At 53.6% G+C, this 21,157-nt stretch overlaps 1 protein-coding gene across 5 annotated transcripts in view; it reads left to right on the top strand.

The window, feature by feature from the left end:
• The window catches only part of ZDHHC18 (zinc finger DHHC-type palmitoyltransferase 18), a 28,354-nt gene that overhangs the window by 5,432 nt on the left and 1,765 nt on the right, over nt 1–21,157 (top strand). For 2 of the 5 annotated variants that reach the window (XM_025278656.3, XM_025278658.3), the window contains exons 3-8: nt 13,900–14,049; nt 15,636–15,773; nt 15,902–15,950; nt 16,447–16,549; nt 17,972–18,084; nt 18,954–19,053. In XM_025278656.3, coding sequence (XP_025134441.1) covers nt 13,900–14,049; nt 15,636–15,773; nt 15,902–15,950; nt 16,447–16,549; nt 17,972–18,084; nt 18,954–19,053 — 653 coding nt within the window. The other 3 variants (XM_025278657.2, XM_025278659.2, XM_025278660.2) reach the window with 3 other exon arrangements.

The following is a 21,157-nucleotide window of genomic DNA, read 5'->3' as shown; positions in this document are numbered from 1 at the left end:
ATTCATTCAGTCATCAAACATTTACTGAGCCCCTACTACATGCCAGACACCATTTCTAGATACAGTAGCAAACAAATCCGATGATAATCCCTGTCTTCTTGGAGCTGACATTCCAGTGGGAGGAGAAAGACAGCAAATATCTAGGCTACGACGCAGAGAAGAAGGAAGCTCAGGGAGGCAGGGGGAGAGCTGGGGGAGGGTGTACAATTGTATAGGGTGGTGGAAGGCCTTGTGAAGCAGCTGATACCCGAGCCAAGACACAAGGACCCGCAGAGATGAGGGGTTGAGCTGCTGCCGCTGTCTGGGGAGAGCTCGCTGGGGTGGGGAGTGGGCTGGTCTAGATGAGATGGTCAGGCCGGCCCTCGGGAGGAGGTGGCCTTGAGATGAGCCAGTCACGTGTGGCCTGGACACAGTAAAAGCAAAAGCTGGGAGCGGTGAGCAGACTGGTGTGTTTGAGGGACGGCAGGAAGGCCGGCATGGCCACAGATGACCTGTGCCGCCAGCATCCAGGTGGCCCTTGGCCTCCCAGAGCCGCTGCACAGGTTGCCCCCACAGGTGGCCGGGCACCGCCGCAGCCAGGGCCTTAATCTCAGCCTGCTCCACCCTGGCTCCTTCCTGCTGAGCAGTGACGTGGATGGTTGCACACCTCGGGGGTTTCCGGTCCGTGGTTGGCTCCTTCCCCTAACAGGGTGACTCTCAGACAGACTTTTGAATAAACGCCCAGCTGCCTCTGAAGAGCCATGGCAACCCCGCGAGGGGCAGAGCCCTGCGGCATCTGTCCTGGAAGTCAGTCCACTGATGCTCTGGAGCGGCTTGGGGGGGCATGCTCACCCACGCCTGTCTGTTCTTTGTCTCCTTCCACTGCCCTGACCTGTCCTCGGCCACACCCTCGGTTGCCTTTTTCCCCGGCCTGCATCCAGCTTCCTTCCTTCCTTCTTGCACCCCTGGGCCGCTTGTCACTCAGCCTCCCGGTGTCCGCCGTTCCAGTGTCCCAGGTCTGACCCGGCAGCTGGTTGCGGGCAGCCCCGTTTCTCCTCCCTCCAGGTCGGGGCTAATGAGGCCGGATTAATGTCCGACTCAGTCTGGGCCGCAGAGGCCTGGCTGCCTGGCACCCTCCGGCCTCGCCATGAGCTGTTTGGGCCGTCCTGACCGGAATAATCCCCAGGTTCGGGGAGAGCCTGACTGTGCTGAGCACGTTGCATCCTTTATTCCCGTAGATCCTCGCAGCTATGAGGCTGGCTGTGCTGCTGCAGAAACCGAGGCAGGGGGTCCCATGGCCCCGGAGCCTCGGCTCCCAAACCCTGTGTTTTTTCTCCTCTGGGATCGCGGCCGGGACACGTCCTGGTCTTCCACGGCCACATGCTGTTTGTTCTTAGGTCTCAGTTCAAGTGTCTGGGAACCCTGTGTGACCCCAGTGGGGCCATACCTTTGTAGTAGCTTCCCAGAGCGCCTCGTCCTTCCGGCTTGGCCCTGGGTCGTTACAGAATCGTCAGGCAGGCCCAGCAGTCTTTCCTGGGTGGTGAGTGTGTTGTTCACTTTGTCTGCACATGGGGGCTGAATGCACCAGCCTCTTGAGGCCCTCCTCGCTTCCTTCAGTGACCAGTGGAAAGACGGTTGGAATGTCTCCCAATTAGATGTCATCGGTTTGGCCATTCATGAGTCAGTTCTGTATGCTGACTCCTGACTGCCGGGAGAGGAGGCACGGAGGTGGGGGTGGGGTGCGAAGCTGATGTGAACCCTCCCTCTGGGGGTCTCCAGGCTTGCTCAGTCCCTGGGGGAGCCCCATCTGGCCGCCACAGGTGAGATCGGGTGTTGGAAGAGGATAGAAGGAACCAGGAGTGTCTTCTGCTGAGAGCTTTCAGGGAGGCTTCCTGGAGAGGTGCCCTGAGCCAAACCCTGAGGTGTGAGTGGACTTCAAGCACAGGAAGGTGTGTGAGGGGAGCCCCCCCCCCCACCCCACCCCCACCCCCGTCAATGGGGCCTGAGGAGAGGACAGTGAGACAAAGGGGCCGGTGTGGATGCTGAGCAGGCGGTGTTAGCTGGACACGGGTGCTTCAGATAATTTGGAGCATGGGGTGGAGACAGTTTTGTGGACCCCTGAGCGTCAGGGTTGGAAACATCCCTTTGAGAACAGTTCCCTAGCCTGGAAGGTGGCATCTTTGGGGCCCCTGAATTCTGAACTTGAGCTGGAGGCTTCTCCTCAAGGTGAAACATATTTTCTTAAAAAGGACTAATGTCACTGAGCCTTTTTACAAAATGTTTATTTACTTTTTATCGATTGATGATTGCCTTGCAACATGGGTTTGATTTCTCTCATACATCAACATGAATTAACCACGGGTGAACCTCTGTCCCCTCCCTCGGGAGTCTTCCTCCCTCCTCTCTAGGTTATTACAGAGCCCAGTTTGAGCTCCCTGAGTCATACGGCAAATTCCCACGAGCTGTCCCTTTAGCGGTGGTCGTGGAGAGGGTGGTGGCCGCAGCAGCACCCAGAGCTGTGGAGCAAGTCATGGCCTGTGGTGTCCCTGAGCCTTTTCGAGAAGGTTGGGGGCTGACTCTGAGGCAGGTGATATTGTTTATATAAACATGAGCTGGTCACTGGGGAGCTGCACCCATGCAGACAGTGTGATCCTCTTGCTTTGGCCCCATAGACAGCAATTCCAGCCGCACAGGATCTGGTTCGAGGGTTCCCACCCTCTAAGGACCGTCTGGGGTGGGGTGGCCAGCGCCTCACAGTTTGCCCGGGACGGTCCCTGTTTTAGCGGTAGATGTCTGGGGAAACCCCAGAGGCTCAGGCCGACGGCGGTGGTGGGCCACCCTGGTCTGAGCCCCTGAGTTGACAGCCGGTGAGACTGGCATCTGGACCGCCTGCAGGCTCTGGGCAGCTGGAGAAGGGGTAGGAGGCGGCAGCATTGCCCCTGAAAGCCCCTGGTGTGATGGGAGGTCATGGAAACACCCGAATCCGGGTGATAGACACTCCTCTAGCCACGGTTACAGCTCACACGACAGAAACAAGCCGCCTCTCCCTCCATCGCCACATGGCAGGTTACAAACCACATCCTGTCTGTCTCCAGGATGTCTCCCGTGGGGGTCCTTCTGAAGCCCACTGCCCCGAGGAGGACAGCTCATTGTCCACCCCGCTGGCTCAGTGCTCCACCGGCCGCTATCCCTTCGGTCACAGTCTTCTCTCCAAGATCCACGTTAGACCCGGCCCCCCGCCCCCAGCTCAGAACGTGGGCCGCCCCCAGTGCCCTCAGCCCCGTTTCCGGAAGGTCGGCCATTGATGTACAACCTGAGTGGTTTTGCCCTTTCGGCATCTCACCTTGGTACCCTCCTTTCTTTAGAGTTTTCCTGTAAATGGCTTGCTTTTAAATGTATTTTTCCATGGGAAAATGTGTATCACCCCTGTTAGCAGAAGCCACTTGTTCCAAGTAGAAGATTACCATAAGGACAAAAGCATAACAGTGTTACAGAATCCTTGGTGGTTACAGTTGCCTGTGGAAAGCAGTTACTTTGAGGCCTGTGATGATCAGGCCTGTGAGCTGAGACCTTGCCCTGATGGAGTCAAGGCGTGAAAGAGAATTGAAACTGGGAATGCCTTTTCTCATCAGGTGATTCAGGGCTGCTTAGTGTCATGACCCGGAGACACACCGTCCCCCACCTTCCTGAAAGCTCACCCCCTGAGGCACACTGGCCTTCAGAACCAAGGAGGGCTCGGGGCCACCCTTCCTTCCTCGCCTCCTTCCACTCCCTGGCTCCCCAGCCACACCGCACACTCTTGCCTTGGCTCCCGGGGTCCCCTCTGCTGCCGTGTTCTGCCCCCAACCGCATGAGCCTGAGGTCTCACTCTTTCCCGTTTTCCCTTCCAGTGTAGCTTCTTCATCCCTTCTTGCTCTCTTTTCTTTTAAATCTTTATTTTTAAATTTATTTGTGTATTTGCGCCAGGTCTAGGTTGTGGCACGCAGGATCTCTGTTGCCCCTATTGGGATCTTTTCACTGAGGCTTACGAGCTCGTAGTTGCAACATGGGGGATCTTAGTTCCCCACCCAGGGATCGAACCTGCATCCCCTGCATTGCAAGGTGGATTCTCAGCCACTGGACCTCCAGGGAAGTCCCTCTCATTGCTTTCTTGAATGTTGCCTCTTGACCGCCACCCCACGTATTCCACTCCGTCTTCTCATGGTGTTGAGTACAGACACTGGTAACAGCGTTGAGTGACCATCCCTGGGTTACATCTTTCCATCTCTCATTGGCATCATCATCTGACAAGGTCGAAACTGCCATCACCCAGCGAGGAGGCTGAGGCTCAGGGAGGTTGAGCAACTTCCTCCAAATCACAGGCTAACGAGGGACCAGGCCAGGTTTCACAATAAGGTCACACTGGTCCCAGAGTCACCGTACTTGACTCAGTGCCTCCTGCGCTGACTCTGTAATTATCCACTGCTCCTGCTCACTCTGCCCCCAGGCCAAGCTCTTCCTGCATCCCCAGGCCTGGCAGGAAGCCTGCCTGTGGCAGGGGCTCCATAAACCTCTAGCAGGAACAGAACTGGCCAGGCAGAGATTGCAGTGACCTCAGTGCTCACAGCCTGGCCGCCCTGGCTGACATCAAGCCTGGGGCCTGGGCACCCACAGCTGTTTCCTCTGCAGGTGGGGCAATGGGAGGGCAGCGTCGGGGCCCAGCAGGGCAAGTAGAGGTGCTTGGTCTCCCCTCCTAACACCTCAGTAGCTCGTGGCCAGCCCCAGGGGCCTCCCTGCCAGCCACGGGGTTTTGGTTCAGCCCCAGCCATTCAGGCTCACTCCGCAGAGCTGGGGCTGCGTGTCTCTGGGGCTGGGGTTGGGGTGAAGAGACCCAGAGCAGGCCCCTGGTCGAGAGAAAGGTGTAGGAGATCCATTTCCTTCTCCCAGCCCTTTAGCGAGAAGGAGCCTCCCACTCATTACCATGTCCGGGGGGGCTTTAGTTTCCCACCTGGGGGTGCCTTTTTTACTTCTTGGGGCAGAGCCTGCACCAGACAGAGCCCCGGAGGAGATCTTAGATTCCCGCAGGGCAGGGATAGCCTCTCTCATTACTGCTTCTTCATTCATTTCTGCAACAACTGTTTTCTGCACTGAGTAACAAAGCAACCACATTTGACTCACCTCTGTGTACTTAGCCCTGTTTCCCTTACCCGCCACCCTGGGCCTTGTACAGTAACTTGACATCACAGATGCTTGTGTCTGGAAGAAGGGACAGATGAATGCCCTGGAGGACAAGGGTTCTAATTTCAGCCCCACCTTGTACTGTTGGAGTGAAGTGGATAAAAGTCAGGCACACATCCCAGCCGGGTGTTTGGGTACAAGTGAAACAGGGAATGTGCCCTCGCTTTGAAAGTGGTTTTCCTCTGCTGAAAGTGAAGAGGCTTGAGCCTTGTGGTTGGCGTGGGTAGAGGCCTTGACTCGGGCACTAACAAGTTACCACTGGTGATGGGTGCCAGGAGGAATGGGGTTGAGGAAGATTCTGAGACCAACTCCAGGGCGGTTATTGGTCAGCACTGTCTGACCTGAGACAAAGCAAACAGTTGCTTGTCTTCCCCTACTCCACGTGGGGCTCCCCTGTGTAGCAGCATGCCCACAAGGCCTCCTTTGCCCCGTCTAGGACCCTGCAGTTGGTGACCTTACTCAGCATCTGGGTGGCACCCTTGTACCAGTGTGGCCCTTTTTCCTCTTCTCCACCTTCAGCTCTCAGTAGCCTGAAGACGCTGGGTGCGCAGAGCCTCACTTCCTCTTTCTCAGAGTTCTAGAGAGGAGGAGGCCTGGCTGCTGGAGGCCAGAGCATATAGGCAGGAGTTCTCTTCCTGCCCTGGGGAGAGGTGTGGGCACCCCTGTGCCCTGGGAGGGCCTCTGGGAATCCAGTGAGGGGTCCAGTAACCTTTCTCTTGGTCCCTGAAGAGGGTCTGTGGCTGTTCTTCACTCACAGCTGGGTTGTGTTGTCAAGTCTCTTCATAAATCAGTTGTTTGGAATATAGTGTTCCGTAGAAACACCACCAGTAATAGTAATGGCTAGTGTTTATTAAGCTCTTGCCAGCTGCTTGACACTTTGCTAAACCCACTTGATGAATTCTCGCCTGATCTCCTAACAGCACTAGGAGGTGGATTCGATTATGGCCCATTTTCTTTTGCAGCAGATGAGGGCACAGAGAGGTTAAGCGACTTGACACACCTCACACAGCTAGTAAGCATCTGGGCCAGGATTCGTATCCACATGCCTGTCTGGCTCCAAAGCCTGTATCCAAGTCTGGGAGACACCAGTGGGCAGGGGCAGGTGCTGGGACCTAGGGCCTGAGGAACAGGAATATGGTTGAGTTTGCAGCAGCATCAACAGCTTTGGGAGGAGCTGGGGGGTTCTGTACCCTACGTGTCACAGCCTGAGCTGTTTGTCAGGACTGAGGCTCCTGTGAACCCCGTCCTGTGCTCAGGGCTGCCCTCCTAGCCTCTCACTCAGCCCTCACCATGGCTCTGTGAGAGTGAGAGAGTCTTGTCTCCATTTTATGGATGAGGAAACTGAGGCTCAGAGAGGTGAAGGGACTTCCTAAAGTAGCAAGTGACTAGCAAAACCAAGGTTCAAACCCAACGTTTCAGACTCCAGGTCCTGTGCCTTGCTTGTTATTATTGTTCAGTCGCTCAGTCGTATCTGACTCTGCGATCCCATGGACTGCAGCACGCCAGGCTTCCCTGTCCTTCATCATCTCCCAGAGTTTGCTCAAACTCATGTCCATTGAGTCAATGATGCCATCCAACCATCTCATCCTCTGCCTGCCCTCTTCTCCTTTTGCCTTCAGTCTTTCCCAGCATTAGGGTCTTTTCCAAATAAGTCAGCTCTTCGCATCAGATGGCCAAAGTATTGGAGCTTCAGCTTCAGCATAAGTCCTTGCAATAGTCAAGAGTTGATTTCCTTTAGGATTGACTGGTTGGATCTGCTTGCAGTCCAAGGGACTCTCAAGAGTCTTCTCCAACACCACAGTTCAAAAGCATCAGTTCTTCAGCTTTCAGCCTTCTTTATGGTCCAGCTCTCACATCCATAGATGACCACTGGAAAAACCATAGCTTTGACTATATGGACCTTTGTTGGCAAAGTAATATCTCTGCTTTTTAATACACGTCTAGGTTTGTCATAGCTTTTCTTCCAAGAACCAAGTGTCTTTTAAATTCATGGCTACAATCACTGTTTGCAGTGATTTTGGAGCCCAAGAAAATAGTCTGTCACTGTTTCCATTGTTTCCCCATCTGTTTGCCATGAAGCGATGGGACCGGATGCCATGATCTTCGTTTTTTGAATGTTGAGTTTTAAACCAGCTTTTTCATTCTCCTCTTTCACTTTCATCAAGAGGCTCTTCAGTTCCTCTTTGCTTTCTGCCATGAGGGTAGTGTCATCTGCATATCTGAGATAATTGATATTTCTCCTGGCAATCTTGATTCCAGCCTGTGCTTCATCCAATCCAGCATTTCGCATGATGTACTCTGCATATAAGTTAAATAAACAGGGTGACAATATATAGCCTTGACGCAATCCATTCCCAATTTTGAACCAGTCTGTTGTACCATGTCTAACTGTTGCTTCTTGACAGGCACACAGATTTCTCAGGAGGTAGGTAAGGTGGTCTGGTATTCCCATCTCTTTAAGAATTTTCCAGTTTGTTTGACTGTCATCCACACAGTCAAAAGCTTTAGTGTAGTCATTGAAGCAGAAGTAGGTGTTTTTCTGAAATTCTCTTGCTTCTTCTGTGATCCAACGGATGTTGGCAATTTGATATCTGGTTCCTCTGCCTTTTCTAAATCTGGCTTGTACATCTAGAAGTTCTCAGTTCACATACTGTTGAAGCCTAGCTTGGAGGATTTTGTTCATGACCTTGCTAGCATGTGAAATGAGTGCAGTTGTGTGGTAGGTTGAACATTCTTGCTGCCCCTCATGAAAACAGCTAGTTGTAAGTACTCACCAGGGCTTCCCAGGTGGTGCAGTGGTAAAGAATCTGCTTGCCAATGCAGGAGACGCAGGTTCGATCCCTGGGTCGGGAAGATCCCCTGGAGTAGGAAATGGCAACCCACTCCGATATTCTTGCCTGGGAAATCCCGTGGACAGAGGAGCCTGGCAGGCTACAGTCCATGGGGTTGCAAAGGGTCAGACACGACTGAGTGACTGAGCGCACACGTACGTATTCACTGAGTGCCAGTTTCTTGACCTGTTCCATTGCTGATCCTTTCCACTCTTCAAGGTGGTCGTCATTATTTGTCTGCTTGGACATATGCAGGTTCACAGAGATTAATCAGCTTCCCAGAGGGCACCAGCTCCAGGTGGGAGGGTCAGGGCGTAAACTGCGGGCCCGCCTGTGTCTCTGCCCCTTGCCTGCTGCCTCACACGTCCTAGGCCCCAGGGCTGCCTGTTGGTCCCACTGTCTCTGCTCTCAAGCAACGTAGTGTCCAGCTGGGGAGACAGTGTACACACACAGCAGTTCTGTCACAACTCAGCACGGGGTCGAGGGCATGTTCTGTGCTGTGTGTGAGGCTCCTGTGGTCAGAGAGGCTGCTGCTGAGGCCCGGTGAGTCCTGGTGAGCAGAGAGAAGGGAGGCCTGGCTGGGTCACGCAGGGCAGGAAGCCAGGGCAGAGTGGCGGGAACAAAGCTGGAAACGGTGGTTGAACCCAACTGTGGAGGGCCCTGATATCAGGACGAGAAGTTTACCTTTATCCTGTTTTTTTTAGGGGAGGCCAGTGAACGGTTTCTGAGCTGGGAAGTGACTTGAAAGGGGTTATTTAGGGGAATGTGATGGTGTGTGCAGGGCAGGTTAAAAGGCAGCGGGATTGGGAGCAAGAGTCTTTTGGGGGTGCTGTTCGGTAATACGGGCCTGGGCTGGGCTGGGGGTTGGGAGTGGAGAGGGATGGGTGATGGAGAAAGAACTTGACCAGACCTAGTGACTGGCCAGGCCCGGATGAAGGAGAAGGAAGGGTCTGCCCGGGGAACTCCAGACTGGGTTCCCCTGGCTCAGTCACTTACTGGCTGTGGGACCTCGGACAAATCCCGTAACCTCCCTGGGCCTCTTTCCTCATCTGTGAACTGAAAGAGTGAGAGCAGCGGCATCGGGTATCTGCTGGGGACCAGGGACCGTGTTACGTGCTCTTTGAGGTGCCTCGCGGCCCTTGGATTGTGCCATCAGGAGAAATAAGGAACCGGGCAGGGAAGAATAACACTCATTGTGGCAATTGCAAATTTACAAAAAGACCTCAAGCCCAAGCTTTGGGAACTTGGATTCACATCGTGATTCTGCCACTGTGTGGCCTTAGGCAAGTCACTCGCCTCACTGGAAAGGCTCCTAAACGGTAGCCCGGAGATTAAGATGGTAACTTCCCCTCCTGAGATGTTGAAGAGGAGAATATATGCAAAGCGCTTAGCGCACAGTAGCACTCAGTGACCTGTTCTCATTCCCTTCTTTCTCTCCGTAGTTCTGTGAGCTGATAATAACAGTGCACACTTTTTTTTAAATTCATTTTTATTTGGCTGGATGGGGTCTTAGTTGCAGTATGTGGGATTGTTCTGTCGTGTGAGATCTTTCATTGTGGTGCACGGACTCTCTCGTCTGTGGCGCGCAGGCTCAGCAGTTGTGGCGCGCAGGCTCAGTTGCTCTGTGGCATGTGGGATCCAGTTCCCCGACCAGGGATGCACCTGTGTCCCCTGCATTGCAGGGTGGATTCTTAACCACTGGACCACCAAGGATGTCCCCCAGGGTACACTTCTTAAGCATTTGCTTTGTGCTGCTTCACGTGCATTAACTCATTTAATCCTCACAGTAGCCCTATGGGGTAAGTACCCTTACTCCCATTCAGTGATCAAGGAAACAGAGGCAGAGAGGTTAAATGATCTGCCTTGTCACACATCTCGCAAATGGCATCATCAGAAGAAACCCAGCTAGTAAGAGGTGCAGCTAGAATTCATGTCTCATCCTCCCTGTTATTCCCATTTTACAGATGAGAAAACTGAGAAAAATTCATTTGACTGCAGCCTCACACACAGCCTGTGGCAAAACTGAGTTTCAGAGTATGTTTGTTCGCCTCAAACCCCCTGCTTTGACCATACTGCCATTACTAAGGAAGAGATGCTTAGACGCTTAGCTCCACTTTAAACATGCCACAGTTGAGGTGGTGGAGAGACAGCCTAGCAAAAGTCTCTGGTAGCTAAGAATGTGAGACGAATCTGGTTCATTGATACATGCCAAGCGCCTAGAATAGTGCCTGGCACATGGTAGGCACTCAGTAAGGAGTCACTGGAGCAAGTGGCCAAAGTAGAGATATTATCAGGGAGTCAATCCTGTGGAAGTGATGGCTGGAAACATAGCCAAGGGCTGGGCATCCCAGGCGCCCCTGGGACTCAGAATTCCATCTAGGGAGGAGCCGCTGCTCTGGGGAGCACTGGTCCTCTTGGCCTGGGGCACCAAGAGGCTCCCTGGGTAGCTCTATGGGTTTTGATCTAGGTTCAGCACTCTGTTCTGCCAGCAGACCCAACATGTGACTTTGGACAAGTTACTTTCTGTTTTCTTTTTCCTTTTTCTTAGGCTTTTACTGAAGTATAACGGGCTTGCCAAAAGTGTACAACTCATAAGTGCTCTGTTTGTTGAGGGTTCACAGTCGGAACACACACATGTAATTAGCACACCTAGACCAAGAAACAGTGGTGGAGCCCCCCTTGTTCCCCTTTCCAATCTCTGTCACCCCCCCCCCCACCCCGCCACGCAAGGATATCCATGATCCTGGCTTTTAACACCATAGATTACGTTTACCTGTTTGTGAACATTTTGTGCACTTACGCATTTGTGAGATTCATTCATATTGTTGTGTATAATTAAGGATTATTCGTTCTCACTGCTGTATAGAATGCTGTTGTGTGAATATACTACAGTTTTTTTCTCCATTCTACTACTGATGGGAGTTCAGGTCGTTCCAGATTTTGGCTATTTTGAGAATTGTTGCTAAGAACAGTCTTGCACTTGGCTTTGGTGCACGTCAACTCATGTGCATTTCTGCTGGGAAAACACCTCTGAGTGGGACTGCTGGGCTGCACATGCTGAGCTTTGGTAGTTAGTGCAGAACTGTTGTCTAAAGTGGTCAGATGAGATTTTGAGTTGCTGTACATTTTTGCCAACACTTGAGAGAGATATATATATATATATATTTTTTTTTTTTTCATGTTTGCCATTCTGGTGCATATGTACTGGTAGCATATTGTGGTTTTAATTTGCATTTCTCTGATGACTAATGAGTATGAGCACTTTTTCATGTGTCTATTAGCCATTTGAACAGCTTCTTTTATGAAATGCCTGTTTGAATCTTTTGTCCGTGTTCAGATTGAGCTGTCTGATTTTTTTCTTACTGACTCATAGGACTTCTTTATAGACTCTGGATACACATCCTTTGTCCTTTGTCAGATAAACATACTGCACATATCTTCTACTACTCTGAAGGTCATATTTTCATTCTCAATAATCTCTTTAGATGGACAGGAGTTATTAATTGTGATAAAATGCTGTTTATCAAATTGTTCTTTTATTATCAGTTCCTTCGTGTCTAATTTAAGAAGTCTTTGTCTATTCCAGAGTCATGAAGCTGTTCTGTTTTTCTTTTTCTTTGTTTTAATCCAAAACGTTTTGTATTGGCACCGTAGTCCATCTGGAATTGAGTTTGTATTAAGTGGGAGGCAGGCTTACAGTAATATGTGTGCTCAGTCACGTCCAACTCTTTGTGACCGTGGACTGTAGCCTGCTAGGCTCCTCTGCCTGTGGAATCTTCCAGGCAAGAATACCGGAGTGGGTAGCCATTCCCTTCTTCAGGGGATCTTCCTGATCCAGGGATCAAACCTGCGTCTCCCACATTGCAGGCAGATTCTTTACCACTGCACCTACTGGGAAGCCCTTGTGACAGTCACATTTCCCCCCCATTTGTGTATCCAGTGGATCCAGCACTGTTTTATCAGGAAGAGACCATCTTCCTCCTTGGCCCTGTGATGTTGCCTTTGTCCTGAATCATGTGATCATATACATGTTAGGCCTGTTTCTGGAGTCTGTTCTGTTTCACTGGTCAGCATTTCTCCCCTTTTACCCAAACCCAGCTGTCTTAAGTACTAAGGCTTTATCATAAGTGTTAATGTCTTGCTGTATAAGACCTGGCTTTGTTCTTCAAGAGTGCTTGGCTATTCCTGGCCCTTTGATTTCTATATGAATTTTAGAATGAGTTTGTTGATTTCCACACACACACACAAAAACCCCAACTGGGATTATATTGAATCTAAAAATTAATTTGGAGAGAATAAATTGTTTTCTAATACTGAATCTGCCAATCCATGAATATCATGTATCTTTGCATTTCTTTTTCTCTTAAAATTTTTTTTATGAAAAATTTCAAACGTTCAGAAAAGTGGGAAGAATTAGTGTAACACATTTGTATAAATTCACCATCTAGATTAAATAGTTGTTACTAGTGTGTCATATGTGTCACACAAACATATATGTCATGTTAAACCATTTCATAGTAAATTATACACATAGTAAAATATACACTTACCCCATAAATACGTCAACATGTATCTCCAAGGTTTAAGGATACCCTGCTCCATAATGACAATTCCATTATCCCGTCTAGGAGAATTCATGGTTCCTAGATTTTTAATCTATAGTCACTTGTTCCCCCTTGCTCCCCAAATTTCTTCTGTTGCTGTGTTTTGTCTTGTTTTTTAATAATTTTATTTATTTATGTTTTGGCTATGCTGGGTCTTCATTGCTGCGCGGGCTTTTCTCCAGTTCCAGAGAGCAGGGGCTGCTCTCTAGTTGGGGTGCGTCCCATTGCAGTGGTTTCCCTCGTTGCTGAGCACAGGCTCTCGGGCCCACGGGCTTCAGTGGTTACGGCTCCCAGGCCCTGGAGCACAGGCTCAGTAGTCGTGGCTCACGGGCTTCGTTGCTCCGAGGCATGTGGGATCTCCCTGGATCGGGGTCGAGCTTGCGTCTCCTGCACTGGCAGGCGGATTCTTTACCACTGAGCCACCAAGGGAAGCCCCCTGTTTTGTTTTGTTTTTGAAAACAGGATCCGTTCTAGGATCAAGCATTGCACTGGTTTCTATCTCTTAAATCTTTAAATTTAGAAGCATCTCCCTTCTCCTTTTGTAAGTGACACTGACTTTTAAAAAATTCTTTTTTAACTGAAGCAGAGTTGAAATACAGTGTGACACTGGCGTTCGTCAGAGAGCAGGGCAGTGGCTTGGAGACGCCACACATCCTGCATCTGATTGCTTCCTCATAGCTTGCTCTCACTGTGTCCTCTGTCCCTCCTGGAAACCAGAACTTAGATCTAGGCTTGTTTGAAAGAAAGTGAAAGTGTTAGTTGCTCAGTCGTGTCCGACTCTTTGCGACCCCGTGGACTGTAGCCTGCCGGCTCCTCTGTCCATGGGATTCTCCAGGCAAGAATACTGGAGCGGGTTGCCATTCCCTTCTCCAGGGCATCTTCCTGACCCAGGGATCGAACCCGGGTCTCCTGCATTGCAGGTGGATTCTTTACAGTCCCTGGTGGGTCAGACTATAAGGATGCAAATAAAGCTCGCTGGGATGTTTAGATGCAGATAAGGCTCACTAAGCCTTCCCAGGTCTCCCTCCCTGAAAACCCTTCCTGAAGTGGCACGTGAGCAGGTGTGTGAAGCTTCTCCACAGCGCTTGACAGCAAGTCTTGGTGGGCGGTCACAGCTCTCCATGCCCTCGGCAGCCATCTTGCCCTAATGTTTGTCCCCCCAAAGCAGCTTCCCTGAAGCTTCTCTCGTCCTGGCCGGGCAGTACTGGCTCCCCCCTCCCCCGGACGGGGCTTGGCCATTCCCCGTCTGTCTCTCCTCCCCTTCTCAGACAACACAGGCAGTTCCACGTACCGGCCACCCCCTCGGACCCGGGAGGTGATGATCAACGGGCAGGTGGTGAAGCTGAAGTACTGCTTCACCTGTAAGATGTTTCGGCCGCCCCGGACCTCACACTGCAGCGTCTGCGACAACTGTGTGGGTAAGTGGGATGCAGCAGAGGGGAGCACGGGCAGTCCTGAGAGGGATGGAGCCCTGGAGACCGGGAGTCGCTTGTGGGGGGGCGGGGGCGTCTGGGCAGGAAGTCTGGTTCCCTCAGATTTGCTCTGACTGAGGAGGGGCTGCAGGGAGGGGCCCTGAATGTGACCAGTGGTATCGCGGCTTCGGCCCGGGATGGGTGGATTCCTCCCCCAGCTCTGAAATGGACATAGAGACGCCTTGGTTTGGTCCTCAGCAGGTCCAGGATCCAGAGTCTGGAGCATGACATTCTAGACATGTGGCCCAGGGCCAGCTCTGCTGAAAGTCCTGGGTTTTGGACTGACAAGAATCTGGGAACCAAGGAGTTCATGCCAGTGAGGTGGAGAGGGTGGAGCTGGGATTGGAAGCTAAGCTCCTGACCCACGACTGCCGTGGTTGTTGGGGAGCCAGAGACTGTCTCGTCCCCTCTCGCCACTCTCTGGAGGCCCAGCAGCTCAGACAGGGACCCAGAGTGTGCCTCTGGGAGGGTGTTGTAAGGGAGAGGCTCTGCGAGAGGACCCAGGTGAGCTGAGCCATGGTGACTGTGCACAGTCCCCAGGGCGGTGAGCTCATGACGCTAGCTCAGCACTCCCTGAGCAGGGGAGCCGGGGGAGCACCCGGACAGCAGGCCGCGAAGTGGGTGACTCAGTGGGTGTCGTTCCTCCCTGAGAATCTGCCCCACCCACCCTCTGTGAAGGGCGCTGGCCTGGTGTAGGCCTGCGTCAGGCTTGTGACCCACATTCCCACAGGGGACTTTCTTCACCTGCCTGGGCGTGACCCCACTCCTGGGACACAGTGCTGGTGTGAGCTCAGCCCTCTGACTAGGCCTCCAATGCCGCTTCTCCACAAGTTATAGCGGGCCCGCCCCTCCCCGGTCCTCTGTTCTAGAGCTAGGGAGCAGGGGTCATTGGTTGTTGCCAAGGGGCCAGGATCGTAGGCAGCAAGTCCTTTCTGTGGGTCTTCTTCATGCCAGACTCTGCCAGGCCCTGGGGTTCAGCCCAGGCCCTCTCATGGAGCTCACAGTGGAGCAGGGGTTACAGTTGTGCTTATTGTGTTCAGTCACGTCCGACTCCTTGTGACCCCACACACTGTAGCCCACCAGGCTCCTCTGTCCATGGAATTTTCCAGGCAAGAATACTGTGGGTTGCCAGTTCCTACTCCAAGGGATCTTCCTGACCCAGAGATCGAACCTGCATCTCTTGCATTGGCAGGCGATTCTTTACCACTACAGCACTTGGGAAGGGGTTACAAGCCAACCTGCTAATTGTAAATAAACATATAAACCCATGTAGGCAAAGTGCTGCAAAGGACAAGTGCCAGGGCAGTGGGGCAAATAACAGGGGCCTCACTCTCCTCTGAGGTTGAAGGAGAACTTTCTCAAGGATGTGGCCTTGCAGCCAGGACACAGAGGAACCGGCGGGTGAAGGACCAGAGGCCAGGAGTGTCGAGGAACTGAGAGTTGCATGTGGACAGGGTGAGGGGGTAGGGTCACCCAGCTGTGGCGGGAGGCCTTAAACCCCCGGCGCTGACCTGCCTCCCTGGCCCTTCCAGAACGGTTTGACCATCACTGCCCCTGGGTGGGCAACTGTGTGGGGAAACGGAACTACCGCTTCTTCTATGCATTCATTCTCTCCCTCTCATTCCTGACGGCCTTCATCTTCGCCTGTGTGGTGACCCACCTGACGCTGCGTGAGTTAGGGGTGACGGAGGGGGGTGGGTCAGGGCTAAGCGGGAGGGCCGGGGGCAAGCTCAGCCAGCTCAAGGGACCGTGGTCACTGTCCCTTGAGCCGTGCCCTCTCCTGTCTCTTCCTCCCCAGGCTCTCAGGGAAGCAACTTCCTCTCCACTCTGAAGGAGACACCAGCGAGATATCCTTTGTCGGCAAGGGGGAGCTCTGGTGGGACCCGAGGCCCCTTCCCTGAGGCGGGTCCCCACACCACATCCTGTAAACAGAGGGCAATGGGATAGAGCTGATGTTTGTTCTCTGGAATCCAGCGTGCCAGCTGCTCCTGTTCACCCCCAGGCTAGAGCCCATTCTGAATGGGCTGTTGTGGGGCCAGAATTGACAAGAACTCCCAGGAGCACAGCCCCCTGAGATACCTAGCTCTCTGGACTGTGCCCTGTCTGTGGCTCTGGTATTTGAAACCCTCAGTTCCCTCTTCTGTCCATGACCCTGGGCTTGTCCTGCCCTCTGGGGGCTCTTGAACCCTCCTTGTGGCCCAGGAGAGGATCTGCTGAGATTATAGACGGTTACAAACTTACCTCCCTTCCGGAGGAGTAGCTGCACAGAGGGATGGGTGAGAGAGGCTGGTGAGGGAGGCTCCCAGCCCCGGTCCCCGTGTGGGTCCTTGACTGCACGCTCACCGTGCTGGAGTTGGTGATCTGCTTCTTCTCCATCTGGTCCATCCTGGGCCTCTCAGGGTTTCACACTTACCTCGTCGCCTCCAACCTGACAACTAATGAAGACGTGAGTAAAGGCTCGAGCAGCAGCTCATCCCTGGGCCAGATCCTGGGATGGGGGCAGGGCTGAAGGAGCCTGGGCAGCCACAGTGCAGCCCTGACCCCCAAACTTCTGGGCAAATGCGGGCAGAGAGGCGAGGTAGCCCAGCATCTCCTTCCAGGGCTCAGGGCTGGGCTCTGGGAGACCCTGGGCAGGCCCCGAGGTTGCTTTCTCCCTAACCCACCAGAGCAGCACTGACCCCATTGCTGTACACTTGGCCGGCTCATTACCATTTCCAGAGTTCTTGCAGTTTCCATCATCTCTTTGGGTCCTTTTGCCTCCGAGCTGAGTGACTTGCCCCAGGTCACCAGCTGGAAAGGGACAGAGCCAGGGTTGCACTCGGAAGCTCAGGCCCATCACGCTGTCCTCGTAGACAGCAGCGATTCCACTGTTCTCAGGGAGTCCTGGGGCTCTCTGAGGCATCCTTAGTGAGGGGGGCGGTCAAGAGAGAAGCCTGAAGCTCCATCAGCCTCCCCACACCCCCTGCTGCCTTGTAGATCTCTACCAACAAACCTTGTCTGTTGGAGCACCCACTATGTGCTGAGCCCTGGGCCAGACCTGACCCCTCCCCTCCCATCCTTCCAAGCAACAATAAATGAGAGCATCTGTCCCAGGGCTGGCATCTAATATTGCTCAGAGGCCCATGGACCAACGGAAAATACGTTCCTTGACCTCAGCCTGTCATTTGGAGAAAGGAACTTAACAGGCATGACAGGGTATCACATGCTGGGTGATTGGTACAGAGCAGAAATGACATCAGCCAGCTTCTCCCAAGGTGATTTCCTGGGGGCTGTTTCTGCAGGATATCACTAGGGGTTAAGCAAAAAAGGGCGTCATGGCCAGATACATTTGGAAGACTCCACGGTGCAGTCAAACCGGTCTCCTTCACTGCTGGTCTCCTCAGTGCCTTTGACAGCCAGCTCCGTGGAGCTAGAGAGGGGCAGGGTTTCATCTCATGCTCCGACATTGTTGCTAGAGTTCCCTGGTTTTCAAATGAGAACTGAGACTCAGAAACGGTGCTCTGTCCAGGGTCATGAGCAAGTCTGGGAGAACCAGAGTTCACAGCCAGGTCAGCCTGAGCCCTGGGCCCTTGCACTAGCCTCCTTCCTGGGTGGCTGGCAAGAGAAGGAAGGATGCACCCCGAAAGCTTCCTCTGGAGGCATCTCTTTGGCTCTGCTCTGACTTCTGTCTTGGTCAGAGCCTCCTCTTCTGGGTGCCTCCCTGACACCCAGCAGACCCCCACATTCTCACAGAACGACTAAAGGGTAAAGGCACATTCTCTCCAATAGGCTAGCCAGAATTGGTTTCAGAATTTGCTGGTCTTCCCCAGCCTCTAGAACAGGGGAAATGAAGGGAGGTACCTGTCTCAGAGCTCCTTCCTGTTTGCAGATCAAAGGCTCGTGGTCCAACAAGAGGGGCGGCGAGGCTTCTGTCAACCCCTACAGCCATAAAAGTGTTATCACCAACTGCTGTGCTGTGCTCTGTGGCCCCCTACCTCCCAGGTAAGCCAGGGGGTGTGTGTGGGAGGTCACAGGGCCTGGCCTGGCTAGTGTGTGCGTGTGGAGTGGGGTGGGGTAGCTCTGTGAGTCTCCTCTCAAAGAGGTTCTGGAATCACTGACCTCTCCACACCAAAGATGCCCTCCGTCCATCATCCCCTGCTGTGTGGCACTTGTCCCAGAAAGGAATTCAGTAGAGTTGTAATTTGTAATCCTGTGTGCTCATTGTAGAAAAAATTAAGTACAAAATATCACAAAGAGTATTAGATATCACATGTAATCTTACTCCCCAGGGTCACCACAATGAATGCTCTGTCTACCTTAAGGCACTCTGCTGTCCGGTGCTGATGGCTGGACTGGGTGGAGCCTCATCTCCCTCCTGGTGGCTCAGCTCTGCGGGGAAACGCCCCATCTATCCGGACACTAGGGGGCGCCAGATGTCCAGATCGGGAGTTCAATTGGAAGCCGTGGGGGCGGGTTGGGGGTGGGGTAAGATTTCCTCACACCTTCCCCCCCTCCTCCCGCCCAATATCCCATATGCCTGTCACCCATCCCGCCCCTGGGGAAAGGACAGTACGAACTGCAGGATCTCCCAATGCCCTTTTGTCCTTGCTCTTCTCGCCTGCAGCTTGGGAGCCCTACAGAAAGCCAGGCAGTTTGAATTAATAGTGGATAAATTCTGTGGCCCAAAGCCAGGTGTCCAGAGTACAGAGAGGGCCCTTCCAGAAAGGAAGGGTCTTGAGCCACCAACTAGAGCAGCCTTTCTAGGGCTGGGTCTTGCCTCGTCTGGGAGATGGACCTAGCTGTTCAGGCCCCGGCCTGGAGCTGTGGTGTCAGGCAGGGCCCTCATGTGTCCCCCTCTTGTCTTTTGAAAGCCTGATTGACCGGAGGGGATTTGTGCAGTCCGACACCGTGTTACCCTCGCCCGTCAGAAGCGACGAGCCAGCCTGCGGAGCCAAGCCCGATGCCAGCATGGTAGGAAGCCACCCATGAACTGGGCTCAGTACTTGCCACCTGCTGGCCTGTCTGCCCCTCCGCACTCACCTGCCACCCTCCACACCTGCCAGGACCTCCTCCCCATTCCACCCAAAGGGAAGCAGAGCCGCCCAAGACTGCTTGAGTCTTTTCGTATTTATTTCCCACCCTGCGTGGCTTTCCCCACACTGTGCCATGGCTGTACCCTCTGCTCCCCAGACCAGGCTCGCACGGCCGGGGGCCCTAAGTTCCCCCAGCTGGTCAGTGGCAGGAGTGCCAGGAGAGAGGGGCCAGGGCCCCTGAAGCTGCCCAGCGGACCACGCCAAGCCTCTGCCCAGCCGTGCCCTGTGTGAGTGAGGCTGCGGACTGAGTGTGCCGCCTCCTGGGTGGGGGAGCTGCTGGGCCCTGCTGAGCCGGGGTCCGAGGGGGTGAAGCCGGACTGAGGAGAAATCGGCTCCGGACAGCAGGCTGTCGGAGAGGATGCCTCTGGGGGCTGCTTGGGCGTCTGGGCCCTTCCTTCCTTCTGGGAGAGCCGTCGTTCTTCGTTCTGTTTTTGTTTTTGTATGGAGTCGGCCAGTAGACTAGAGCTGGGGCTCCAGGTAGAGAGGGCGGAGTTGGGGGTGGGTTGGGGGAGCAGCCTGCATCAGAGGAAGCCAAATCAGCCAGCCAGACACCCGAGACCTCAGCTCCTGCATGATTCCTGAGCAGCACACTAGGAAGGGGGAGGCTCGCCCCCCTCTGCCCACGGAGGGTTCTCCAAGGGCCCAACCTGCACCCCCCCTCCACCTCCCTCCCAGGTCAGGTCTGGGGATGGGCAGGTTTTACTCATGCTGGCAATACTTGAAACGGGTTTATTAACGCTGGGTATTTTGCACAATTTTATAGACCTTTTTTCTACATAGCATTTTTTTTAATGGAAGAAAAAAGAAAAAGTCAGCCACATTGCTATCTTTGTAGTGCCAGGTGAAGGGTTATCAGAAGGCACCTTGGTTTTAATAAGTTTATTACAAGAGGCCTTCTGGCTGTGAGTGAGCAAGTGTGTGTGTGTGCACGTGTGTGTGCTCTTGTACGAATGTGGCTGGCTCCCACACCCCCTGGGTTGCCTCACTCTCTGCCATCGCCCTTGGGTGCCAGCCGATGGTGGCAGCAGCAGGAGCAGCCTGAGCCATGGGGACGGGGAGTGTGTGCATTGGTCACAGGAGACCCCTGGGCTCCTGCTGCAGTCCGGCCCATCCTCCTTGCCCCCCTCCAAGGACCTCAAACAGTGGCCTGGACTCGGCCACCCAGCCCCCAGGTCAGGCTTCCAGCTGGGACCTGCCCAGACAGGCTGGGGCCTGGTCAGCTGGATGGGGTAATGGCTGTGGGGAGTGGCTGCCTTGCCACAGCCCCTCCTCCAGGATCTGAGTATGGGACCCAGCACCAGTGGCTAGAGCATGGCCAACTGAGGGCCTCCCTCCAGGAAGGACCAGGGTGGGCTGAAACGAGTGAAGGTTGGCCTAAATCTGGGCCAGAAACTTAGACGATGGCCCTCCTTTCCTGGGAGCGCCAGTTTCTTGTCACAATAGGAAATTGTCCCTCTGTCCCCCTCCTTGGCCCTCTAAGAGGGTCAAAGCCCTTGGAAAAGGACATAGGAAGTCCCCGCACCTTGTCCTTCCTTGCTCCAGAGGCTGGTGGGTCACAGGCAGCTGAGGAGTCACAGCCACCAGGAGTCCCCTCTGGGAGAAACCACTTCGCCCCAGCCTCAGGGCCCTGGGCCCTGCTGCAGTGGGAGTGAGGGGTGGGGAGGAAGCTGGCTAGAGGAGGGGACTCCGACCTGCCTCTTATTTAAGCCAGTATTCTTTGTTCCTGCTTGTAATAAAATTTTTGTTTTTAAGAATTGATTTGCTTTGGTTTGGTTTTTGTTTGCTCTTTCTTTGCTGAGGCCCCAGCTGGCAGCCCTCTGTTCTTTTAGCCAAACTTGGTCTTTCCTCTTCAGTTCAGTTCAGTCGCTCAGTCGTGTCCGACTCTTTGCGACCCCAGGGACTGCAGCATGCCAGGCTTCCCTGTCCATCACCAACTCCCAGAGCCTGCTCAGACTCTTGTACATCGAGTCGGTGATGCCTGG

Source organism: Bubalus bubalis, chromosome 2 (assembly GCF_019923935.1).
Source record: "Bubalus bubalis isolate 160015118507 breed Murrah chromosome 2, NDDB_SH_1, whole genome shotgun sequence".
NCBI lineage: Eukaryota > Metazoa > Chordata > Mammalia > Artiodactyla > Bovidae > Bubalus > Bubalus bubalis.
The sequence above is the reverse complement of the archived record's forward strand: the minus strand, read 5'-3'. Positions and strand labels throughout refer to the sequence as shown.